The 25,756-nt window shown below is 42.7% G+C and overlaps 1 protein-coding gene across 4 annotated transcripts; it reads left to right on the top strand.

The window, feature by feature from the left end:
• The first annotated feature begins 1,848 nt into the window (after positions 1–1,848).
• On the top strand, positions 1,849–25,475 carry sacs (sacsin molecular chaperone). Of its 4 annotated transcripts, XM_040166513.2 has the most exons (12): positions 1,849–2,061; positions 4,014–4,084; positions 4,305–4,415; positions 4,950–5,100; positions 7,841–7,931; positions 8,015–8,100; positions 8,372–8,483; positions 8,720–8,866; positions 9,585–11,070; positions 11,708–11,799; positions 12,410–12,436; positions 12,895–25,475. In XM_040166513.2, the coding sequence occupies exons 3-12, from the start codon at positions 4,393–4,395 to the stop codon at positions 24,444–24,446; spliced, it is 13,767 nt and encodes a 4,588-aa protein (XP_040022447.2). In that variant the 5' UTR covers positions 1,849–2,061; positions 4,014–4,084; positions 4,305–4,392; the 3' UTR covers positions 24,447–25,475. The 4 variants fall into 4 exon arrangements, with proteins under 4 accessions (XP_040022447.2, XP_040022575.2, XP_077964779.1 ...); XM_040166641.2 differs by lacking the exon at positions 12,410–12,436; XM_078108653.1 differs by lacking the exon at positions 12,895–25,475 and having other exon boundaries at positions 12,410–12,565.
• Positions 25,476–25,756: the final 281 nt, after the last annotated feature.

Here is a 25,756-nt window from a genome sequence, read left to right as displayed (position 1 = left end):
GGGTTTTCTAACTTGTGGTGTGGGGGCCCGTGGGGGCCCTTCAGTGACCCCCGCCGGTCCCCCATGTACAAGTTAGAATTCACATGTAGGCCCCTCGAAGTGACAGCACCAATAACTCTGAAGAACAACTGTTTCAGAGTTTACAGAGACGGTAACCTTTTCTTTTTGAAACGTGACTCCTCCTGACATGTGATGCCGGCGTGCAGTCTGATCTGCCCGTCTATTTGGAGGCCGTCGACGCTAAATTATCGGGGAAGCTTTCATCTCTGTGGGCTGCAGAAGTCGTGACATCAGCGGGCTGATCTGCTGGGGGAGAGCAGGGTTCAATGTCAAGTCACTGATATTCTCTGCATGTCGGGCGCATGCTGGGAAATATACTTCATCCATGACAACAAGTCATTCTGTGCTTGTGATGGGACTTTTCTTTCTAATGCCGGGCAACCCACGTCAACATGTTATTACACCATCGTATGATACAAATTATATTTGTTAAATAACAAAAAACAACATTTGGAGGTACATTCAATCTCACAGAGTAAAATAAGAAATATTACTCAGCAATCCAGTAAAGATGAACTGTTTTAGCAAAAGTACTTTTAATCTAAATGTACAAGAAAAGGCCACAATTATTTGGCCGATATTATTATTATATTTAACTACCTTACATCCTTCCACAAAACTGACAACGTGTTACTAAAACATTTGGTGAAATGACAAGATGAAGATGGTGGGAACAGGAGCAACTTCAATTGATTTGACACAGAAACCACATGATCTTATCCAGGAGTGTGCAGTGTGCAAAACTGGTGTGTGTCTGAATTGAAGCAAAGACACAGAGGACAAAAGTTCAGCACCGCTGCAAAAGCGGCCAATTACTGGACATGTCTGGACATGTTGCATGTATCAATTCCAGAAAATCACTGTCTACTTTGGAAATGTAATTAGCTGTTACTTTCTTTAGCAAATGCATATGTGTTTTAGGAAACAAGACAGGTATATTTTATAAATGCATTAGTCTGATTTAAAAGAATGTGTCCCAATTATTTTATCTCAAAGTTTTATTCTGCTTTTATGAAATCATAGAATACATACGAACATTCAAAAACAATTCTAGGTGCTTATATGTAATCATCTAAACTGCGTTGGTTGAATCTGTACACTGGTGATGTAAGGATTAGCTGTGAGAGATTTGTACAGTTTGTCCCTCATGCAGCAGGAGACTCATGCTTTGCTGTGGTCTCCATCTACTGGGAGGTTGGTGTCATGGCTTTTAAAATCAACTTTACTGCTGCTGGAAGTTGTTTGTGTTTACTGAGATTATGTAAAATGCCCATTGAGTAATTTTGTCATTAATGAGATACACAACTTCCACAAAGTACAGCCATATTTATTACACTAACTGCAGACCGACCTCTGTATATTGTGCACTGTGTAGGTGTTTTACATTCCAACCCCACCTTTGTGTACGTAGAGAACTTTGCACAGATGTTTTACATTCAAAATGCATCTTAGGGTATTTCTTTATAATTATTTCTACATTAACCAATTGCTTGGTTAGAGAGCTAATACCACTCTGCAAATATTCAATATACAAGTGTATATTTGTACTATTTGTCATTATTACCGTTTGTGTATACTGTCACGCTCTACAGAGACAATAAAATAATTACATTCTATTCCGTTTTATTTTATTCTATTCTGTTCTTTAGTAATATTTAATATTTCTTGCATAGAGATTATAACACTCACTTATGGTTATTAGGATAACATCGCATTGGCCCATCCCATGTCTTTTGGCGTGGCTTGTCCCGTCTGAGCTCTTTAGGGGACACTGTCGCTTTAAGAGACATGTGCGTTAAGCCTGCAGCCTGAAACTGCCCAGAGGGTTTTTCACCACTGTTAACTATTGCACCCCGAAACGCGATCCACTCAAACTACCACCGCTGTGCTTTTCCGGTCACGTACCGTGAAAGCGATGCGGTCATTTGATGGAACTTCTCTGCGGTGCTGAGGATAGAGATGCATGCGCAGATTCTGCCTCCATCCTGCTGCTTCCCTAATGTAAGTATCCCCTCTCTCTCTCGCTCCCTCTCTCTCTCTCCAATGCGGCATTACGATGTAAGCTATGGGAATGGGGTTTATACCATAAAACATAATGGCTACTTTGCATGTGAGGTAAATCGGACCTGGGGGAAATTCCACAATATGACTGAAATCTCATTAGTGTAAGTTTGACGTAGGCTTTTTTTTGTTGCATTGTGTGTTATGGTGTTGCGTTCTTAATATCAACCCGCTGGTGCACTTCACATTTGGTTGATTCATTTGCTGGAGTGCGTCGATTTGGGAAACCGAGGATGTCATTGAGAGCAGTTTATATTTTAAGGCGCTGGGAGTCCTTGACATTGAGGTCACTTTTCTACGTAATGCATCTAGTTTCGTTGAAAGAGAAACAACAAAGATCTTGTCAGGACATGACATGTATGTTGCGTGGTCTGTAAATGAGATGAGAGCCTGTCAATGTCAGACATCCTCAGAACACTCAGCATCCAGAGCAAATCCAAAGTGTGATTTCTTAATACATTCTCTAGTGTGAATGGCTTCAATCTAAGACAAGCGTGCCTTAACAAATGTGTCTGATCAGCTTTAAGTGAATGTTGTTGTTGTTGTTGGACGGAGTTGATATGCGCATCTTGGTCTGCAGTGTGCTGGCGTCTGACCCCTGAGCTGTCCTGACTACAAATCCCAGAGTCCAACGGAATAAGCCGATCAGGGTGATCAAAGTAATGCAGCTGCAAGCAGTCACTCGTGGGGATATTTTTTAAGAAATATCAAGTTGACCCCCCCCCCCCCCCCCCCCCCCCCCGCAGTGGCACATACGCACAGAGCAGCGATGCAGACGACCTGACGTGTCCTTTGACGCGAAATGAAGCGTCCACGCTACGATTTGCAGCATTTGCTGACTGACTGTCCTGAAATGACCCTAAAGAAAAATGGACAGGTTGATCGGTATTATATAAACGGTACCAGATTCTGGAGTGTGCCACTAACAACAATGAATGTATGTAGTCTAATAAATTAACGAATCAAACAAAGTCAATGAATTGAAGCATTAAGAACCAAATAATAAAAATAACGATAACCTTTTGCTGGTATATTACTGAATATTCAATATTTATATTATTAGGAATGAATAAGAAAATAATTTATAATGGAATTAGATCGATGAACCCAAAAGTTTTTAAATAATTTATTAAAAAATAAATGATTTAAAAGTCCTATTTAATTTGCAGGGTTATTTCCTATTCTGCTTTACTTTCCGATTTCTAGCGCACTATAGCGCAGATGCTCATTGTTTTAATGGATTCAAGGTTCAAGCGCATCCAAACCTGGGAAGTCCTCCAACTGTCAGTCAACTATCGTATTAGTAGTTTCACTTCCGGAACAGTGGGCTAGTTGAATGGAAGAGAGAACTCTTTGATTCCTCACAGTATCAGCAGGCGTGTTCATTTAACTGGTTGGATGATGAACCGGCGCCATGTGTGCGTAGTATACAGACTTAGTTAGAAGGATATATAACCGTTGGCTAAACTATGCAACAGTTAATATTAAAAGTACCGGGTCGAATAAACAGATTGATGCATAAGTAAGCTACGACGCATGCGCGAAACCAAATATTCCCTCTCACCAGTCTCCATTTGTGGTACAACAGTAGTTGAAGCCTGCAAAATACCAAAATAAACACGTCAAAGGAAATACATTGACCCGTTTCCGTGATAAACATTTGCGGAAGGCAGAGGGTAGTTTAAGAACAGACCGATTGCGGCCGACGGGATTTTTTACGACCCGGAAGTAACCGGCAGTGAACCCTCTCGCTTCGTCTTCCGATCCCACGCGCAGTCTAATTCATTATTATTAGAACATCGCCTTTGAAGGAGAGTGGCAGAGTTTGGCAGGAGAAGGTTTGTGATTAAGCACTTGTCACTTGCTGCTGTTGTTGTTGTCATTGTTTCCAGGAACACAGCGTGCCGTGAAATGTATCCGCGTTCCGAGGGGACCGTTATCGGCGGTCACCGGGCAGACTCAAGTGAGTGGGGTCGGGTCGGGATGACGCTCACAGCGGTTCAAAGAAAGCCTCTTACGCCTCAGTCACAACAACATATTGACCTTACGTGTTTTCCCGCATCGCACCCATCACCAAACCAACGAACGCTGTGTTATATATTCATCATATAGTTGTACAGAAAAGGCAGGTGTTTTTTAGGGGCGGGTGGAATAACGTTTTTTGTGTGCTCGTTTTGCGACAGCCGTTAACCGGGCGGAGTGTTCCTTCGCCGGGTGCAGAAGATAGTCCGATGCGCGCGCGCGTGCGCCGGCACACACAGCAGCAGCGAGATGACCAGCTGCACGGACCCCTGGTGAGTTTAACGTTGTCTGTATGAACCGAACCCGTTAATAATAACAGGACAACTTTGCATTGGGTCAGTCTGTGCTGCGTTATTGCCCGCGTGTGGTTTGGTTTGCGCTGCTTTCCAAACACACTGTGCTGCCACACCCACCTGAGCTCCAGTGTCCTGCTGCTGAAGAAGTCAGAGCATTTTTGCTTTATCGCCCTTAATATGTTGACGGGCTAACTTATGCTTTTGCTTGCATAAGTACGGGCTGCATGGGAAGGTATGCAAGTTAATGTTAAAAATCCCAATCCAGAACCTAAAACAGAAGAATGAAGGCCCCTAATGGCCCATTGACAGATGGACCTGCTCAGGTTTTCGGTTCTTATGTTTCTTCTTAACCGAACCGTGATCAATAATGACTGTAAGCAAGACTCTCGATTTGATCTTTGACCTCCCTGTCCCTGCTATCAAATTACAGGGACTATGTAGTCAATACATGGAAAACAGAGTGCACTTAAAAAATGGTTTTATCTAAGTGTTTTTCTTTTCTTTTATTAGGTTACCACGGGTGACGGTTCGTCACGAGTACATCGGCCTGAGGTCCTACCGGGTCTCTCCCTTCACATCTGTCGAAGATATCAAAGAGCTGCTCTACGAGGAAACAAACCTGCCCGTCAAAGAGCAACGGCTGACTCACAATGGGAGACTGGTATGTTTTTTCACCTGTAACAACACAGTAAATACACCACTAACACACTGATAACGTGCAACGGATGAGTTCTCCAGGTAGGAATTGCAGATCCAATCTCAAGTACCCAAAGATCCAAGTTATTTTGCAAAATGGTTACTACAATAAGATAAGATAATAAGCGCATTGTGTGTGAGGCAATTTTTTTGTGTGTTTTTGGGCTGCTTAGCCATTGTTTCAGTTTGTACCGGAAGGCGTTGTTCAACTATTTTAAGTCACATAATTATTAGAGCGCGTGATGGTAGATCAAAGAAGAAATATGGAAAGAAATTTATGTTTGGAAATGTAAGTAGTCATAATCCAGTCAGTGTTGGGCAAATGAAACTTTACCTTTGTCCAGTTTGTGGATTGTAAATGTCACATGAACGAATTAATTCCTTCTCCAATGCCAGATAAGTGCCAGCAGCAGAAAACAGATCTATTTTAATGACCCCGTGGCATTACTGCAGGACATTGACCTGAACCACTAACAGTGCAGCCATTGTTGAGATGTCGTGAGCCAAGTTTCCCCATCACGTTAAATGTGTTATTGCTCTAAACAATTAAAGTTACCCTTTTGTTGCATCTATACATCCATCCATCCATCCATCTTATTTCATCTTCGCTGCGGATTTGTGCTGCAGAGTAATGCAGTGGTCCTGAACACATCATCAACTCAGATGTTTGCGGTCAGATGATCTGACTCTGGAGGGAACACAGTGTTGAACTCAATGCACTCAATTACTGCTTCCTTAGCATTGAAACTAAATCATTTCAATACTAGCAAAAGCTAATCTACATCTCAAGATTAATTCTCAACATTAATCATTACATTATAATTGTTATTTCTACCCTGTTTCTATAGGTACAACATATAGCAACGTGATCTCCAAAACCTGTTTGTAAAAATGTATACGAAAATCTTGAACATACAAATTTGTAACGATACATACTAACTGGCGGTGGTTAACCACGCCCCTTGAGTGAACAACATGGCGGACCATGTTGGATTCTTGAGTGAACGTCTTTCCGCCATGTTGAATTTTTTGAGGGGGTTAGGGTTAGTATTCTATTCTTACAATTTAATATTGATTTCTCGTTAAAAATGATATCATAACACGTTTATTTTACATCGTTAGACTTCACGAAGTGTGTTTACGGGGTGCAAGTCCCCATTCACTTTGAATAGGGTGACGTCATCAGTTGCCGTCCGTATTTATTTTGTACGTATCACTACGAATTTGTATGTTCAAGATTTTCGTATACCTTTTTACGAACAAGTTTTGGAGATCAGGCTGCATATAGATGTATGCCTATTCTTAAAACTGCTTTATAAATGAAGGTCTCACAATTCAAATCTTATTTTGCATCATACAGATTTTAACGTTCTAATGGATCAATTTGTCACTTCTGTGTCAGATAGTGTATGGCCTAAAGTTAGTGGAGTTCACCAACTGTCTTGTTTAGCAGCTGATGGAAAGTGGCAGGTGGGGGGTCAGCACTCTGCAGCCCCCCCCCCCCCCCCCCCCTGATCTCACATGCAGAAATTAGCTGCAAGCCACACCTACGCACTAATACCACACACACCACAAGGGTAGGTCTTTCAATACTAACGGTTCTTTTTATAAGAGAAGGAATAGAAGTCTAAAATGATTGACAAATGTTAAATGATGTTAACTCTCTTTTTTTTAATATTGCACCATCCCGATGCAAAGTATAACATATAAGTATATTAGATATCAAGTTACCTTCCTGTTCTGTCTAATGCAATTAACATGTCCAGAGGTCTGGCGGAGGAGGCGCTGTGCCACACACTGTACTTAGCAGAGGAGGGTTTTTTGGCAGAAATAGTAAGGAAAGATTACTTTATTATCTGTGAGTTTACAAAAAGCATTCTTCAATGTAAATGCCCGTCAAATTAAATAAAGGTCAGTCCAGTTGCCAAATGAGTTAAAATGCTATATTACACTTTATCTTTGTTAGAGAGATTGACGGGTAGAACCACCGCATCCTCTTCTCTAGATCAGGATCAGACCATTTTAATATTACAGAAGTATGTTCCGTGTACCCACATTTCCGCTAATATCAATGTCAGACAAGAATACAGCTTTTCTTCTTTAACTTGTAAGCGCTCCATTTCCCATATTAATTATTAACATGACATGGTAGACTTAAAATCCTTCATCCTGAATTTGAACAAGTGATAATTGCGCATTACCGCGTGATGAGGACGATGACAGAGATTTTGCTTACGCGGAGCTCGGTTTGATGTACAAAGACTGCTGAGCGCAGTCGGGTCACAATGTCACCTTGAAAAGCCCCAAAGGGCCGGCGCAGCAGCATTGGCCCGGTGCCGGATCTCGTCCTGCATCGATTCTGAGCGATGATGAACAGGGCGAAGATCGTCTGTCACACTGACGTGTGCAATAATGACCGTTTTCAGACTTGAAGTCGCTGTATAGCTGTCATCAGAATGAGCCGCTCAGTGTTGACTTTCATGAATAGGTTCTTGCAGAACACATTTTTTCATCGTTAAATATCTTTCACAAGGATCTTTTCTCTGACTCTGCAGTAATGTCACTGATCAACTGAAGGGCTTTGGATTTTGTCTTTGTTAAGCCAGTATCTGATTTGTTGTTCACATTTCCTGCAGTTTCCCTCAATAAAACTCTTTTTGTGTAGTATGTTAAGTTCTCGTTGTCTCCGCATCCTACCTTCTTAGCTGGATGACAGCGTGCAGATCCGGACCTTGGTGCCTGCTGGGAGCCCGGAAGTATCTGTCGCGCTGGAGGGAAGTGGCCTCAAAGGGGGAGGTAGGATTTAAAACCTCCACATTTCTGAAATATATATATATTGTTTTACAACAGTGAGTTTCACGCAGCTTTGCTTTTCACAGGCAGATTCGGACAGACTACACCACCGCTAGTCGATTTTCTGAAGGATATTCTGAGGAGGTACCCCGAAGGTGGGCAAATTCTAAAAGTAAGTGCCATGAACATTCTAACATTTTAAAATCACATTTAGCATTTTGTGGATGTTAACCTGACAGACTTTTTATTCTGCCCCATTTCAGCTGTTGTGTTAACAGGCTGTGGTCTGTAGTCTGAAGTCAATAACACTTATGTCATGGGAGTAAGAAAATATGTAGAGCATAGCTTTATATATCGTATATATATATATATATATTGTAATGTAGTAAAACAAAATCATTACATTTCATAAATGCACACGTGTGTTGTGTTCTACTTCGTAGGAGTTGATTCAGAATGCAGAAGATGCCGGAGCCACAGAAGTCAAGTTCATGTACGATGAGACGGAGTATGGAGTTGAGTCGCTGTGGTCACCTGACATGGCTCAGTATCAAGGTTAGTAGTCCTTGTGTTGGCATGAGCCGGTCCTGCTTACCCTAAATATCACTGAGCAGGTGATCTGCAGCTTACCCTCTGCGCAGAGGTCCCTGTTAACCGAGAAAAGGGGAAAGTCTACCTTTGGTCACGGGGATTATTGAAAGACGTCTTGCACTACACAGTTAATATACATGTATTTTAGGTTGTGAAACTATGAACAAACGCTGAACTGGTTTTCACGCATTGTGTTGCAGGGACGGCCTTGTATGTCTACAACGATGCCGTGTTCACAGAGGAAGACTGGAATGGGATTCAGGAAATTGCGAGGAGCAGGAAGAGAGAGGATCCTTTGAAAGTTGGACGATTTGGGATTGGCTTCAATTCCGTGTATCATATTACAGGCGAGTACATCAGGGCCGCTGAGAAACTAATGACACACCTCTTCAGACTATACTGTGACTAAAAAACACAAAACAAATTGTAGCACTTTAATTGTACTTATAATGGCTCTTATCTATAGCAAGTTGTAAATCGCCTTATTTGATGATATTGCACTTGTTTATTGTTCTTTTGAGTTGTATGGTTGAAATGCACTTATTGAAAGTTGCTTTGGATAAAAGTGTCAGGTAAATGACATGTAATGTTATGAGTACAGCATCAGAATCAAACCGGAGAAAATCATATCCAGAAAGTCTTTAGATGACAGAAAAGACTAAAGTTGTGCATGACATCAACTATGTTCCAAATTCAGATCACATCTATTATTGATACAGCTCAGATGTGAACAGCTGAGCCGGCAGCTCACAGCTGACAGTCAGGAAGAGCAAACAAATGCAACGTGAACAGAGACTTTCCAATCAGTCACCATTCCAATATTTATCAAGATGGCAAATTGTTCTTTGCTGATATATAATAATGACGCTCTGAAAATCCTGGTATGCAATTTCTTCAAGAAGTTCAAAAGGATTTGAGAGAATTTTCTCAAATGATTTATTTTTTATTTATCCCCAAAAATGTTGCAGCTCTGAATGAAAGTACTTATAGTACTGTAGAATTGACACAATTACGTACAACAACGTAACTTAATTGATGTTTGTATTTCTTCTTCCTGCTACTCAGATGCTCCCAGTATATTTAGTGGAGACCAGATTGCCATGCTGGACCCTCATCAGACCCTGTTCGGCGTGCATGAGTCCGGGCAGTGTTGGAACTTGAAGACGGACATGAAGGAGATCACAGAACTTGCTGACCAGTTCACTCCCTACTTTGGTATTTTCGGGAGCTCTGAGAAAACCGTTAAGGATGGCAGCTTCCCGGGAACGTTGTTCCGCTTCCCGCTTCGCCTGAAACCCTCCCAGCTCAGTGGCAACATTTACAACAAAGAGAAGGTCTTGGAGCTCTTTGAGTCTTTCAAAGCGGATGCAGACACAGTGCTGCTCTTTCTCAAGAGTGTGCAGAAGATCTCCCTGCATGTGCGTGAGTGCGATGGTACGGAGCGCATGTTGTTTCAGGTTACGGCAACTGAGAATACGGAAGATAAGGAAGAAAGACCAAATGCACTGAACACGCTGGGGGAGGCTATAGACGGCTACGGCAATGGGGTTCCAAGTTCTACCATCACGTGTGTCACATACCAAGTGAGCATAGAGACTCAGGATGAAACAGCTAAAGAGACTCAGAGAATGACGTGGCTGGTTTGTAATGGAGTTGGGGGCAGAGGAATGTGTCCCGAACTGGATTCTCTGGCAGATGTTTTGAAGTTCATGCCGACCATTGGAATTGCTCTGCCTCTGACTGTGGTCAACAAAGGAGACACGGGTGCCACATCAGGCTTCTCAGGACGAGCTTTTTGCTTCCTTCCCCTTCCCCCTGGCGAGGAGAGTGAGACGGGGCTTCCGGTGCATCTCAGTGGCTTCTTCGGCCTCACGGACAACCGCAGGAGTATCAAGTGGCGGGAAGTGGACCAGTGGAGGGATCCAGCAGCCCTGTGGAATGAGCTGCTTATAATCACGGTCATCCCCTGGGCCTACTTCACGCTCATCACTGAGGCTATCAGAAGGGTACAGACACAACAGGACCAAGACTTTCCATTGTCCCCTGCAGGGACCTATGGGGCCTGGCCAGATCCGAAGCGGGTCAAGTCCCGATGGAAACCCATCCTCCAGCCGCTGTTTCACGACCTGCTGCAGCAGCAGGTCATCCATTCCCTCAGCGAGAGCTGGATCCGGGTGGACCAGGCCGTGTTCTCAGAGCTAAACACAGACGAGGACATTTCAGAGACTGTGATCAGCTACCTCCAAAGCTCAGGAACGCAGGTGGCAAAGGTGCCAGCTGCCACGGACTTTGTCTTCGCTGCCTGTACGACCGAGTCCATTGAAGTAAGGAAAGTGACTCCATCTTTGTTGCGGCAGGTGATCAGGAAGTGCAAACACAAAGGTCCCTCACAGGAGAAGTTGCTGCTGCTGGAGTTCGCGCTTAGTGACGGCAATTACAGTGACCTCATAGGACTGGAGCTCCTGCCGCTGCAAGATGGCACATTCACCACGTTTTCATCGTCTTTCAGTGACAAAGATTCTATTTACATTGCGTCTGAGCAATACCCCAAGTAGGTTTGAAGTAAAATTGTATGTTCTCCACCAAGTTGTTGTAACTCTTGTCCAAACAACCTCAGTCTCTTCCTAATTTAAATTTGCCCTGACTTCAAAAAGTATTCTAATAGGTGAAACATTGTATCTTTTACCTCAAATGAAGAGCAGTTTGTTAAATATCTTTATATCTATATCTATTTAGGCTGGATTCAAAGATTTATCAGTCAGCAGGATTAGTTTACCATCGAAGTCACAGTAACAGTGTTAATAGCACATATTTCCGTTATGTATATGAAGTGTGGATCATCCTGCACAGCAATTTACAAAGACCAGTTTCAATGTGAAACACTTGACTACACTAGATGTGAAAAACAGCTGCAAAATATGTGCAGGAATATATATATATATATATATATATATATATATAATATCATTTAGGAGGTTGTGGCTGAGTGTGTGATGAAGCATGCAGCTTTGCTCTTGCTTTCTTTTTTAAATGACATTGAAAACACAAATGGTACTCTTTATATGCACACAGTATATTTGTATATGTATGCAAATTATTATGCAAATTATTCAACACTAAAACAAATGTACACCTAGAAATACGTTTTTACGGTATTCTTATCTTTTCCCCCTTTTATTTGTCCTAAGGTCTCTGTATCCAGGACTTGAGGGTCGCTTCCTATTGGAGAGCATTAAACCTTTAGTCATGGACGCTTTGAAGGAAGCAGCCAAAAGCAGAGGTAATTTAACTTTGGTCTCAATGATTATATATTGTAAAATATTTTACCTATTCATTTGTAAACTTAACAATAGAATACGATGGTGTATTTATGGGTTCAGCCATGTTGTAGCAACGCCTGGCCACTTTGCTCTCCTGCTAGGCCAGCGGGAGATCAAAGTCAGTGCTAATAGATAATTTCAGAGTGAGAGGCAGAAAGGGAACAAGAGAGTGAGCATGCCGATTCGTGGAAGAGTTGTTTTTGTGCTACACAGACATTCCACCCGAGCCACGAGATCAGATCCCGAGTCCACTCACGGGCGTATTTAGTCGTGATTTTGACAAGGCAGCGAGGCAGAGCAAATATGCTGAGTAACAGCTTTGTCCTTTAAACCCAAGAGGAAAGATTTAACATTAATATTGTGGACTCCTTTTTATTTTTTTTTATTTTTTAGTTATTAACTGTGTCTCCCCCTGTCTGACTCATTCTCTACCACAACTATTCTCCTAAAGGTTAATACCATTTTTATTACATGCTGATGCTTAAAGACATTTTGTTTTTGTTTAAATTCACGTAAATCAAAGATAAAAATCACCCTAGAACTCTAAAAAATGTGCTACTCCAATTACAGTGCAACAATATCTTTGGGGATGTTCAGGTAGGTATTTTTGAAGTGCGTTGAATATAACCTAATAATAATAGTACACTAAACTAATGCATGACTATCAATGAACACCAAAAAAGACTCACAGAGAAATGGTTTCCCCTACTGGTGTGTGTGTGTGTGTGTGTGTGTGTGTGTGTGTGTGTGTGTGTGTGTAGGGCATGGTTGATACAAGCATGTTTAGATAAGCAATATGTACTTTAATATAAATCTTGTATGTTGAGTATAATTATACTAATATAGTCGTCTTTTTAAAAAACTTGATGAAAAAGTTTTTTTTGTGCAGTGTGCTTTGCGATATACCTAGAATCTGATTAAGTGGATTGTTAAAACAAATTTGACGGTTGAGATTTCTTCTCTGGACCAACCAGAAACCTAAGTTTGTCAGCTTTGATAGTCAACTTCTGAAATAATAACTGAGCTAATTACATTTTCTACTGTTCTTTGAACAGGAAGACCCTGCACTCAGCTGCAAATGCTGAACTCTGAGCGATCAGCTCGACTCATCAAGGAGATCCTATCTACAGCCTGGCTATCAAGAGACTTCATCGTCCGATGGGAACCTGGAAACAAAGAGTTGAAACATCCTGCAGTTTCCTGGCTAAAGAGGATTTGGAAGCATCTCTATATTCATTTTGCGGATGACTTAAGTACCTTTGAAGACATGCCTTTGATCCCACTTGTGCCGCTTGAAGAAAGCATGGAAGTTGCTCAGCTTCTACGTCTCAAAACTCCATCCCCCGTAATTCTTTTAGATGAGGAAGAGTCGTCGCTCCCTGAAAACCTTGTTGACATCATGGAAAAGCTGGGTGGAGTAGTGATAAAAAAGCTGGATTCATCTTTGCAGCACCCTCAGCTAAAGAATTTTGTCCATCCTTCCTCTCCTGGTCTGCTTCTGCAAATTATGGACAGATTACCAACACAACGCTTATCTGGCCTTGTCTCTTCTTTCTCGGTCAAAGAGAAGGTGGCACTCAGAAACTTTCTTGCCGGACTGTCTGACATTACAGCAAGGGAAAAGCATACCCTGCTGGAGCTTTCCATCTTTGAGAAAGTGGGCACCTGTTCCGAAGGTACTTCAGCATTTACGTCACTGAGAGGGGCTAGAGCTTTACATCACAGAGCCAAGTACCCACCAGATGTGAAATTATCCATAAATCTTGTGGGTTGCTGTGACGAAGAATCAATCCGCCTCATAAAGATGCTGAATGTACAACAACTGAAAACAACAGAGTGTTTGAAGATGATTATTCAGGATATTGAGCGGGGGTTCTACACAACAGATGAGGTAACACAGGTCATGCTTTGGGCACTTAAACATCTGGCTTTTCTAAAGAATGAAAACCCGACTGTGATTCGGTGGCTCTCTGCTCTTACATTTATTCAGTTGCCTTGTGGAAAGTCAGTCAAAGCCTCAGATCTTTTTGATTCTGAGCTGGAGATTCTACAGAACCTGTTCTACATGGAAGAGAAGTCCAGATTTCCACCAGGTCTATTCAAGTCTTCCGCTGATATCCTTCATTCACTCAGACAACTGGGACTAAGAAATGAAGTAGAGCTCACTGAAAAAGATGTGCTCAAGGTGGCAATGAAAATAGAGGAGTTACAAAGCAGCAGGGAGCCAGAAATGGAACTCATTGTCAAAAAGGCAAAAACACTCCTGCAAATACTGAACAGACAAACCAAGCTGGTAAAATCAGCTGATGCTCAAATGTCATTGCTAAAACTGAAATGGGTACCTGTCTGCAAAGAAAGACCTCTAACTTATCCAAAATCCCTTGCTTGGGTTGGCGATGATCTCAATATCTGCTCTTTGTCGGAGATGTGTGACATATCCCATGCAGTGCTTGTGGGATCTTCTGTAGCACTGGTTGAACACACATCTGCAGGTATGAAGAAGGCACTGAAACTAACCACAGAACCTCAGGTGGATCAAGTATTACAGCAACTTAAAGCAGTGAATGACTGGCATAAATCTCAAGCATTCACGACAGAGGATTGGTATCAGTTCCAGCAGATCTTGTTTGAGATCTACGGTTTCATGCAGGCTCATCTTGAGGACGCAAGAGAGGCAATGAAATCACTTCCCTTTGATTGGGTCTGGACAGGAAAGACATTCTCATCACCTGGCCACACAGCCCTAAAGCCCCTCCCTGATCTAGACTTGCAGCCTTACCTGTACACCTTGCCAAAGACAATCAGAAAGTTTCACAAGCTGTTCAAGTTTTGTGGTTCAGTTGAAGAGGTTGTGTCAAGCCACGTGTTCGAAGTCATCAGCACCATCAAACAAAGGTGTGACGGAGAGATCACCAAGGAGGAAAGCAAACATGATATTCTACTTTTAGTCAACATACTGAGATGGCTGAACAACAATCAGATAGAGGTCGATACGGACATGCATGTGCCGATTCTTTGTTACAAGGACCCAAGCAAGTTAGCGTTGAAGCCCATTCATGAATGCACCTACTGTGACATCAAGGTTGATGATTTGAATGACTTGCTTGAAGATGCATCCGAACCTATTATATTAGTCCATGATGACATCCCCATGAAAACCGCAGAGTGGTTGAAGGTGCCATGCCTGAGCACAAGGTTGATAAACCCAGAGAACCTTGGCTTCGAACAATCAGGCCAACGTGAACCTCTAACAGTGAGAATAAAGAACATCTTGGAGGAATATCCATCTGTAGCGGACATTTTTAAGGAGCTCCTTCAGAATGCCGACGATGCAAGTGCAACAGAGTGCAGTTTCCTCATTGACATGAGGAAAAACACCAACATTCGAGAGAACCTCCTTGACCCTGGCATGATTGTTTGCCATGGCCCCTCCTTGTGGTCTTTTAACAGCTCTGTATTCTCAGACGCTGACTTTCTGAACATCACAAGGTTAGGTGGATCTGTGAAGAGATGTGAAGCAGACAAAGTTGGCAAGTTTGGCCTGGGCTTCAACTCAGTGTATCACATTACTGATATCCCCATCATAATGAGCAGAGAGTTCATGATCATGTTTGATCCAAACATCAATCACATCAGCAAGCACATCAGAGACAGCTCTAATCCAGGGATTAAAATCAACTGGAGCAAACAACAAAAAAGGCTGAGAAAATTCCCCAACCAGTTCAAACCTTTCATCAATGTCTTCAATTGCCAGCTTCCTCTCGCCGAGGACTCCCCATACAAGTACAACGGTACACTTTTCAGACTCCCGTTCAGGACAGAGCAGGAAGCGTCAGCAAGTGAAATCAGTAGTCTATACTACAACACCACAGACATCTATTCCCTGGTTGATGAGTTCAGCATTTGTGGCCATCGGTTCATTCTGTTTACTCAGCATGTCGGAAGTATGGTCTTGAAATACTTGAAATATGAGGAACCCAATCCAGCCGGAGCACAAGATGTCGTCACCATCAACAAAAGTGTGTGGTCGTCCAAATCCTCATACGGACCCCTGAGTATCCTAAAATCTGCAGCAAAGGTTATGAAGAAAGTTGCAAGCACCAACAGGGTACCTGCTGATGTTCCAAAGTCTGGCTGCATCATACGGGTTTTGGTGGAGGAGTTTCATAACGTATTCAAACGCATTGTCGATCTTCATTCGCCACTGTTCAGAGGTTCAGAGGAAGATCCTAACCAGTACTTTGAGATGGCTGCTAAAGGTATTCAGACAAGAAGACTCACAGATGAAATGTCAGCAAAAGCAGTCGAGGTCACCAACTGGCTCATTTGCTCATGCATGGATGTCACTGAAGCACTCAAGTTTTCCCTAAGTGATAGTGGAAAAAGACTCGGACTAGTACCTTGTGGTGGAGTGGCTGTTCTGCTCTCAGAAGAAGAGAATCGCAAATGGACAGTTAAGACAAATGCCACACCAATTGGAGAAGTGTTTTGTTACTTACCTCTCAGAATCAAAACAGGCTTACCAGTCCACATCAATGGCTGCTTTGCTGTAACCTCTAATCGCAAAGAGATCTGGAAGACCGACACCAAAGGACAGTGGAACTCTGTATTCATGAGACATGTAATTGTCCAGGGTTATTTGGCAGCCCTCACAATGCTACGTTCAATGGCTGAAAGCGGAGAACTGCTGGACTACAGCTATTATGCAGCATGGCCAGATCCAAGTCAGGTGCATGATGACTTCACACTGGTCAGCCAGGGTGTCTACCAAGAAATAGCCAAAGGAGGTGACGGTGAGCATGCAAACGTCTTCTCAGACGGCAAAACCTGGGTGTCAATCAAATACGTCAGATTCCTTGATGATGCCTTACTCTGTCGGCCAGACATTGGTCCTGCTGCTTTCAAGATATTTTTGAAATATCTTAAGAAGAGTGGCTCACAAAACCTCTGTGCGGTTGAGCTGCCTGACTGGGTGAAGGAGGGATTTGATGATGCCGGGTGTAAAGGGAAATTGATGGAAAACACCCTGACAGAGAAGCAGTTCTTTTCAGATGTCTTTTTCCCTCACATCGAGGAAATCGACAGAGAGCTCCGAGATCCCCTGGTGCATTATGTCTTGAATGAAAAACTTGAAGATTTTGCCTCAATCCTCAGGGTTACTCCTTGTATCCCATGTTGTGGCCCCAAGAAGGAACTGGTTTTACCCTCCAGACTCATTCACCCAGAGGGAAGAGTTGCTAAGCTCTACCACACTGATGATGGAAGATTTCCTGAAGGCACTACTAAAGACTACCTAAACCCTGTTTGTTTAGTGAAGCTAGTGCAGTTAGGCATGGTCAAAGACGATCTGTCATGGGAGGACCTGATTGAACGTGCTCAATCTGTTATAGATCTTAACGAAAAAGATCACACAGCGGCATGCTTTCGTAGCAGTATAGTGTTGAGTCTCATTGATGAGAAACTTAAGATGAGTGATCCTGGACCAGCTGAGCTCTTGGAAAAGCTACATGACACCAAGTTCCTTCCGTTCCTGACAAGACCTGCAGGATTTTCTCTGCCATGGCATGGCAACAACTTTCCCCCAACAAAAATGTTCTCTGCTAAAGACCTATTCACAACTGAACATCAGGAAACTGTCTGTCTGATGATGCCAATCCTGAATGAGAATTCTCCATCTTTCAAAGGTTGCGGTGCGATGTCATTGGCTGTGAAAGACTGCCTGGGTCTGATAAGGAAGCCTTCCGTTGGACTGGTCATCAGTCAACTCAAAAAACTGTCTCAATCATTTGATGGGGTCACACTGTATCAGGAGAACATAACAAATGCCTGTTACAAGTTCCTTCATGAGGAAATGCTACAGGATAAGAAAGCAACAGAACAAATTAGTGAGGAACTGAAAGAGTTCAATTCCATTCTGGTGGAGAACACATACGTCAATCCTTCCAAAGTTGCATTCCACCTCAATTTTGATGCTGCTCCACATCTCTATCAGCTCCCGAACAAATACAGAAACAGCTGCCGTGAGCTCTTTGAAAATGTTGGGGTACAGGCCAGCTTCACAGTAGAGGATTTTGCAACTGTCCTTGAAACTGTGAAGGAAGAATGTGGGAGAAGGGTACTCACCGAAGAGAACTTCCAGTTGTGTCGCAGAATTATTAGTGAGGGAATATGGAGCTTGATACGAGACAAAAACCAAGAATACTGCCAAGCGCATTTTGGTGGGATTCTCTTACCCGACTTCAATCTGACATTGCAGCCATCGAAATCGCTATGCTACAATGACTGCCCTTGGATCAAAGTAAGAGACTCTTCTGTGAAGTACTGTCACGGAGATATTCCAAGAGAGGTCGCCGTGAAATTAGGTGCAGTCCCAAAACGCCACAAAGCCTTGGAGAGGTATGCCTCAAATGTCTGCTTCACTACCCTTGGGACTGAGTTTGGACAGAAAGAAAAACTCACAAGCAGGATTAAGAGCATTCTCAATGCTTACCCGTCAGAAAAAGAAATGCTGAAAGAGCTGCTTCAAAATGCCGATGATGCCAAAGCCACTGAGATCTACTTTGTTTTTGATCCAAGGACACACCCCACAGACAGAATCTTTGATGATAAATGGATTCCAATGCAAGGACCTGCCCTCTGTGTATACAACAACCAGCCTTTTACCGAGGATGATGTCAGAGGTATACAGAACCTCGGGCGAGGAACAAAAGAGGCGAATCCAGGCAAAACTGGTCAATACGGCATAGGATTCAACTCTGTCTATCACATCACTGACTGCCCGTCCTTCATCTCAAACAATGATATTCTGTGCATCTTTGATCCACATGCACAGTATTCACCTGGGGCAACATCCACGAGTCCTGGAAGAATGTTTAGAGACTTGGACTCTGACTTCAGATCTCAGTTTTCAGATGTTCTAAGTCTTTACTTGGGAGTACATTTTAAATTAGAACGCAGCACCATGTTCAGATTCCCCATCCGCTCTAAGGGGATGGCAAAGATATCAGAGATCAGCTCTGTCCCTGCGTCGGACAGAATGGTGCAAAACCTTCTGGATAAGCTCAAGACCGATGGCGCAGAGCTTCTGATGTTCCTCAATCACATGGAGAAAATATCAATTTGCGAAATTGATAGTGCATCTGGAGCACTAAAAGTCCTCTATTCTGTGACAGCGAAAATAACAGACGGTGATCGGCTGAAACGCAAACAGTTTCATGCTTCAGTCATCGATAGTGTGACCAAAAAGAAGCAGCTCACTGCTATCCCAGTCCAACAGATAACCTACACAATGGACATAGAGGACAATGATGGAAATTTGACCTCATGGATGATCTGCAACCGATCTGGCTTTCCCGACATTGAAAATGTCTCAAAAAGTGTGATCTCGGCTCACAAAAATGAAGACATAACTCTATTTCCACGCGGAGGGGTAGCTGCATGTGTGAGCCACAACTACAAAAAACCCCACCGAGCTTTCTGCTTTCTGCCCCTCTCCCTGGAGACGGGCTTGCCTTTTCATGTCAATGGCCATTTTGCCCTAGACTCTGCTAGAAGAAATCTGTGGAGAGATGACAATGGAGTTGGGGTAAGGAGTGACTGGAATAACAATTTGATGACATCACTGATAGCACCTGCCATTGTGGAACTGCTGATTCAGCTTAAGCGTCGATCCTTCCAAGGTCCTGATCCCACAATTACCGTACTACAAGGAACACCGCTTCACGTTGTTAAAGATACATTGCGAAAGTATCTTTTCTTCTTCCCAGTCAATAGAGTTGATATACAGCCAGATTGGTACTGCCTGGTGAAAGCCGTTTACAACTGCATCCATGCTGACATGAAACGACTGCTACCTGTAGTCAGAGCAGTGCACATGGAGAACTCGGACATGCACTCTGTCATTTACATTTCATGGGTGAATACATCCACAGCAAATAAAGGCAGAGCCTTTTTTGATAATCTGCTTCAAGATGAACTGGAGCACCTGAAAAACACAGAGTACAACATCACTTCAAGGAAATCTGTGGCTGAAAATGTTTACCGGCTGAAAACCTTGCTTCTGGATATTGGTTTCAATCTGGTTCACAGCTGTGATGAGACCGCAAATCTCTACTTCTGTTTGGAAGATGCAGGGATACCAGTCAGCTATGTGACACCGGACGATGTCCGACACTTTCTTCACACTTTCCTTTCGCCAGACACATCTTGCCATGTCGGAAAACTCCCCTGTCGCATCCAACAGTCAAACTTCAAGCTCGTTCATAACTTGAAGCTTTTAGTCGACTATTGCTTCAAAGATAGGGAAGCGGGTGACCTCACTATTGAGGGTTTGCCTCTGTTGATAACAATGGACAATATGCTTCAGGTGTTTGATTCCAAGAGACCAAAGTTTCTGACAACACATCATGAGCTGATCTCATCAAGGAAAGAAATGTTCATGAATACACTGTACATCAGGTACAGCAACATCCTTTTGATGGCAGGAGCTGCAAAGACTTTTGACATGAGTTGCTTTGCTGACCTACTGGGATCTGTTCTTCCAAGAGAGTATCGAACAAGAATCCCTGTTAAGTGGAGAGACACTTTTGCAAGTGAATCTTGGCTGAAGAGTGTGTGGAACTTTATCAGTGAGAATATCGCTGTTAAGGAGGATCAGGTGGACATTAAACCAAGTTTTGAAACACTGCTTGACATTCTGAAAGACTGGGCTTTGCTACCTGGAATGAAATTCATGGCAAGAGATAAGATTGTTGTCCCTGAGCATGATGTGCTTTTACCTTTGAGTTTGATGAGCATAGCCATATTTCCACATGGCCAAAATGACAAAGTCTTTCACACCCTAATGAAAGCAGGATGCATTCAGCTTGCAGTGACCAAAATCTGTCTGAAAGACAATCCCATCATGCCTTTTCTGGCACAGCACACAGCAAACATTGAAAATCCATCAAGTGTTCTGAAGGCTGTAGAGTACATCATCCAGACAGCTACATTTAAAACATCAAACCTGACTGAGAAGGACTTTGAGGCTCTTCTGTTGTATTTCAACTGCAACCTAGCTAACCTCACAAAACAGGATGCACAGATCCTAAAACTCCTCCCATGTTTTAAATCAGTCAGTGGGAGATACATCAGCATTGCAAACAATGGTACAAACTACGTCCTTGTAAAAAGCATCCCAACTGCAGACATCGATAAATGGGCTCACACAGCACCTTTGGGCTTTCTCGCCGACAATCAGCAGCTGAAAGACCTGTACACCTTCCTTGGCTGCGTGCCAATTGATGACTTGGAAATTTACCTTCAATATCTCCTTCCAAAGTTTGAGAGTCTTTCCTATGATGCAAAAGTTGAACACATTGTCTACTTGAAAGAGCGACTTTTGTCAATGGAGGAATCATGTGAGATGAAGAATCAGCTCTATGAGAAATTGGAGGGACTGTTGTTCATTTATGACTACTCAAACAGACTCAGGCCAACCAAGTTTTTCTATGATGAGACAGTGAAGGTGTTCAAAGTTATGCTACCTACAAAGTCATTCATTCAAAGTGACTTTTTTAAGAAAGTTGAGCAGGTTTCAAAACCCAGGAATGGGACCTTGTTGCTCACCTCATGGATAACCTTTCTGAGAAATATCGGTCTCAAGCACAAAGTGTCACAGCAGCAAGTTCTTCAGTTTGCAAAAGAGGTTAGCATCAAAGCCCAAACAGAGAGCTGGTCCCAAGAAAAAGTGCAAACCATTGTCGATGTACTTTTGAACCACATTTTTAATGACAGAACAGACCTGTTAGAGGGAACTTTTCTCAAGGAGCTCTCAATGATTCCGTTCCTGTGTCCCGAAAGAGCTCCCAATGAACTCATCAAGCTTCATTCGCAGTACCAGGAGATGAGTGGCACAATTCCCCTGATTCGTTTCAGTGGGTCTCAGGTGAATCCAAAATTCAAGCAAACAGATGTCATTCACTTGCTTTGGACATCTTGCCCAATTCTACCCGAGAAAGCTACACCATCAAGCATTAAGGACCAGGAGGGGAACACTCTCACTGGACAGGAACAACTTGACCATGTGCTGAACATGTTAGGCGTCAACTTGGATCCACCGTTGGAGAAAGTCCTCAGCAACTGCAAAAATATCTGCAACATATCCAATCCGGATGATGAAATGGTGAAAACAAGGAACAAAGTTCTAAGGTCCACCTACGAGTTTCTCAATGCAGATAAAAGAGATTTCCGTTACCAACTCCGTGGGGTGGCTGTTGTCATGGTGGAAGATGGCTGGAAATTGCTGAAACCTGAAGAGGTCGTTATTAATTTGGAAAATGAATCTGACTTCAAACCCTACTTGTACAAATTGCCTCTTGAACTTGGTACTTTCCATCAACTGTTCAAACTTCTCGGTACAGAAGACGTCGTCTCAACCAAACAATATGTTGAAGTGCTGTGGCGAATTTACAAAAGTTCAGATGGCAAGCAGCTTGATCCAAATGAAATGAGAACTGTGAAAAGGGTTGTTTCAGGATTGTTCAAATCCCTCCAAAATGATCCCGTGGCAATTCGCAACGATCTCGAGAGTCTCAAAGATTTGTTATTTTACATGCCAAGTCATGACGGTAGACTAGCGAAATCCAGTAGCCTGGTGTTTGATGATGCCCCACACTACAAAAGCAGAATTCAGGGTAACGTTGGAGTTCAGATGCTTGTGGACATGAGCCAATGCTATCTGGGCAAAGACCACGCCTTCCACACAAAGCTGATCATGCTACTTCCACAGAAACTAAGGCCTAGACTGTTGAGTAGCATTCTTGAAGAGCAACTTGATGAGGATTCTCCAAGAATGTGCCAGTTTGGAGCTCTTTGCTCCCTTCAAGGCCGCCTTCAGCTGCTGCTGTCGTCAGAGCAGTTCATCACGGGACTGATCAGAATAATGAAACACGAGAATGACAATGCATACCTTGTGAATGAGGAAAAGGCCATCCGCCTTTGCAAAGCCCTTTGTGAAGGATTGAAAGTTTCTTGCTTTGAGAAACTCCAAACAACGTTAAGAGTGAAAGGATGTAGCCCCATCCCACACAGCCGCAGCGAAACACTCGCCTTCCTCAAGAGGTACGGGACAGCGGTGATTCACCTCTACATCCAGCATTCAGACAGCAAAGACATTAATTTTCTCTTAGCACTGGCGATGACTTTGAAGTCCGCCACGGACAATTTGATTTCTGACACGTCCTATCTTATTGCCATGCTGGGTTGCAATGACATCTACAGAATCACTGAGAAGCTGGACAACCTCAGGGTTAAGTACGACTCAACGGAGCCTTCGAAACTTGAGCTGCCGCTCCCCGGAACCCCCATACCAGCTGAGATACATCACACACTCCTCATGGATCCAATGAATGTATTTTATCCAGGAGAGTATGTGGGTTACCTGGTCGACTCCGAGGGTGGGGACATATATGGATCCTACCAGCCTACCTATACATACGCCATCATTGTTCAAGAAGTAGAAAGGGAGGAGGAGGAAAACAAAAGTTTCCTTGGGAAATGCTTTCAGATTGACATTGGCTACAGCGAGTACAAAATAGTGAGTTCCCTCGACTTGTACAAATTCTCAAGACAAGATGAAAGCAACCATGTGCGAGAAACCAGTGCCCCATCAACTCCTACAAGCCCAAACAGTCGCTCATCTGGCCCGCGAATGGCCTCTGCTGCTTTTTCTGGTAAGGAAAACCTTCGACCACCCGCTCAAAAACAGTCCCCAAAGAAGATCAAGCTCCATACATTGCCTGAGATTCTGAAAGAAGTGACCTTAGTTGTCGAGCAAGCGTGGAAGCTTTCTGAGACGGAGAGAAAGAAGATAATCCGCCGATTGTATCTCAAGTGGCATCCAGACAAAAATGCAGAGAATCTGGACATTGCCACTGAAGTCTTTAAGCACTTACAGAACGAGATCAACAGGATGGAGAAACAGACTTTGGCCGATCAGCAAAATACAGAGAGAGCCTCCAGGAGATCGTTCTCCACGTCGTCGTCCCGCTTTCAGTCAGAAAAGTTCTCTTATCAAAGATTTTATTCATCATGGAACCAAGAAGCAACAAATCACAAGTCAGAAAGGCAACAGTTCAGGGAACATTACACTAGCTACGCAGGTTCGTCACATTCTCACCGTTTCTTTGTGCCCCCCACTTTCAAGACGGTTGGAAATCCGGTGGAAGCACGCAGATGGCTGAGACAAGCGAGAGCAAACTACTCCGCTGCTCGGAATGATCTCCATAAAAATGCCAACGAGTGGGTCTGTTTCAAATGCTACCTGGCCACAAAACTTGCACTGATAGCTGCCGACTACGCAGTCAGAGGGAAGTCGGACAAAGACGTGAAGCCCACTGCTTTGGCTCAGAAAGTGGAGGAGTACAACCCCCAGTTAAAAGGCCTTTCAAAAGATGTTCAGATCCTGGAGGGATATGGGGTGGACAGCCTGAGAACACGCTATCCCGACCTCCTGCCGTTTCCACAGATTCCCAACGACAGATACACATCTGAGGTGGCAATGAGAGTGATGGAATGTACTGCACGGATTATCATAAAGCTTGAAACCTTTGTGCAGCAGAAAATATGATACTGTCATCAGTGACAAAGAAACTACAGTTTGCACCTATCCTCTGGTGAACAGAGGGCACTATGGCGGTGTGCAATACGGAGCATCTTCATAACCTTTACGGCTGTCTCAATATGCATTTGTTGTAATATGTGTACAAATAAATCTGCATTTTGCTGTACATACAAATACATTTTGTCTACCAAAGTCCTCAGATATTTGCTCCGAGTTTGATTAATACATGTGCTGCATTTTTACTTTATTTTATAGAATAAAAAATAATATGAATCTATATTTTCTTGCCACAAAAAAACATAATGTACTGAAAGGATGTGCTATAATTGTATGTGACTTACTGCAACTGTCATTCGATGGATCTTTGTTGCAAGATCCCATCAAGAGAATCACGTTTTTAAATCTTTTTTTGTATTATGGTTAATTTCATATCATTTCTGTGTTAAAGATTTAGATTTTCTGTGGGATAGCCAGTCAATTGTTAATGGATAAAGCATTTCTTTTTTTTTTTAAATGATGTTCTCTCACTTGCACCTGTAGCACACTTGTGTGATCTCGGCAACTCTTGAGAATCCAACTGTGAAAACTCTTTTAAATGCAATTGTTTTTTTCAATAGTGATTTATCTTGTTTTGTTAAATAGCTAATAAATGTATATTGTGCTCTATACAGTAACATGTGGTGCCTGTTGTGCATCATTACCTTTTCATACTAACACAACGTTTAAAATGACTAGCGGAGTTTTCTACAGAGAATACTCAGTAGGAAAGTGATAAAATTAAGGCATTGAACAGAGTTCATACATTCAGTCATTATAAACGTTTCCAGCAAACAGAGCAGCAGTATTGTTTGTTCCTGTGTTTTTGCCTGATTTTTGCGTTGATTTGAAGGACGACACACAGACCACTAAACAGTTTAAAATGTGCTTTGTGGCATTTTTTTCCCTCCGTCAGGTGTGTTTCTCCTTGAATAAACAGCGAAGAACATGTTGATGTACACTGTCACAGGAAGGCAAAATAAATTCCCCTTAAATGAATTGGGTCCGCAATTTTTATTAATGTTTATAAAAGACGGTACATTTTTATGCGTGTATAATTTAAGCAATTTGGGCACTTTTGAATAGGCATACTATGCATTGCAACCCTTTTTGTTCATTTGTTGTCTCAAAACATTTGTTCCACAAAGTACAGAAATATTTTTGCTTTCATTTGATTATGGCGTTCCTACGTCTTCCTGGTGGTTCGGCAGCGCTTTTCCACAAGAGTGCATCAGAGAGCCAACTAACATGTTAGGAAATAATCAAAACAGTTTCCATCA

This window comes from Gasterosteus aculeatus, chromosome 1 (genome assembly GCF_964276395.1).
Source record: "Gasterosteus aculeatus chromosome 1, fGasAcu3.hap1.1, whole genome shotgun sequence".
NCBI lineage: Eukaryota > Metazoa > Chordata > Actinopteri > Perciformes > Gasterosteidae > Gasterosteus > Gasterosteus aculeatus.
The sequence above is the reverse complement of the archived record's forward strand: the minus strand, read 5'-3'. Positions and strand labels throughout refer to the sequence as shown.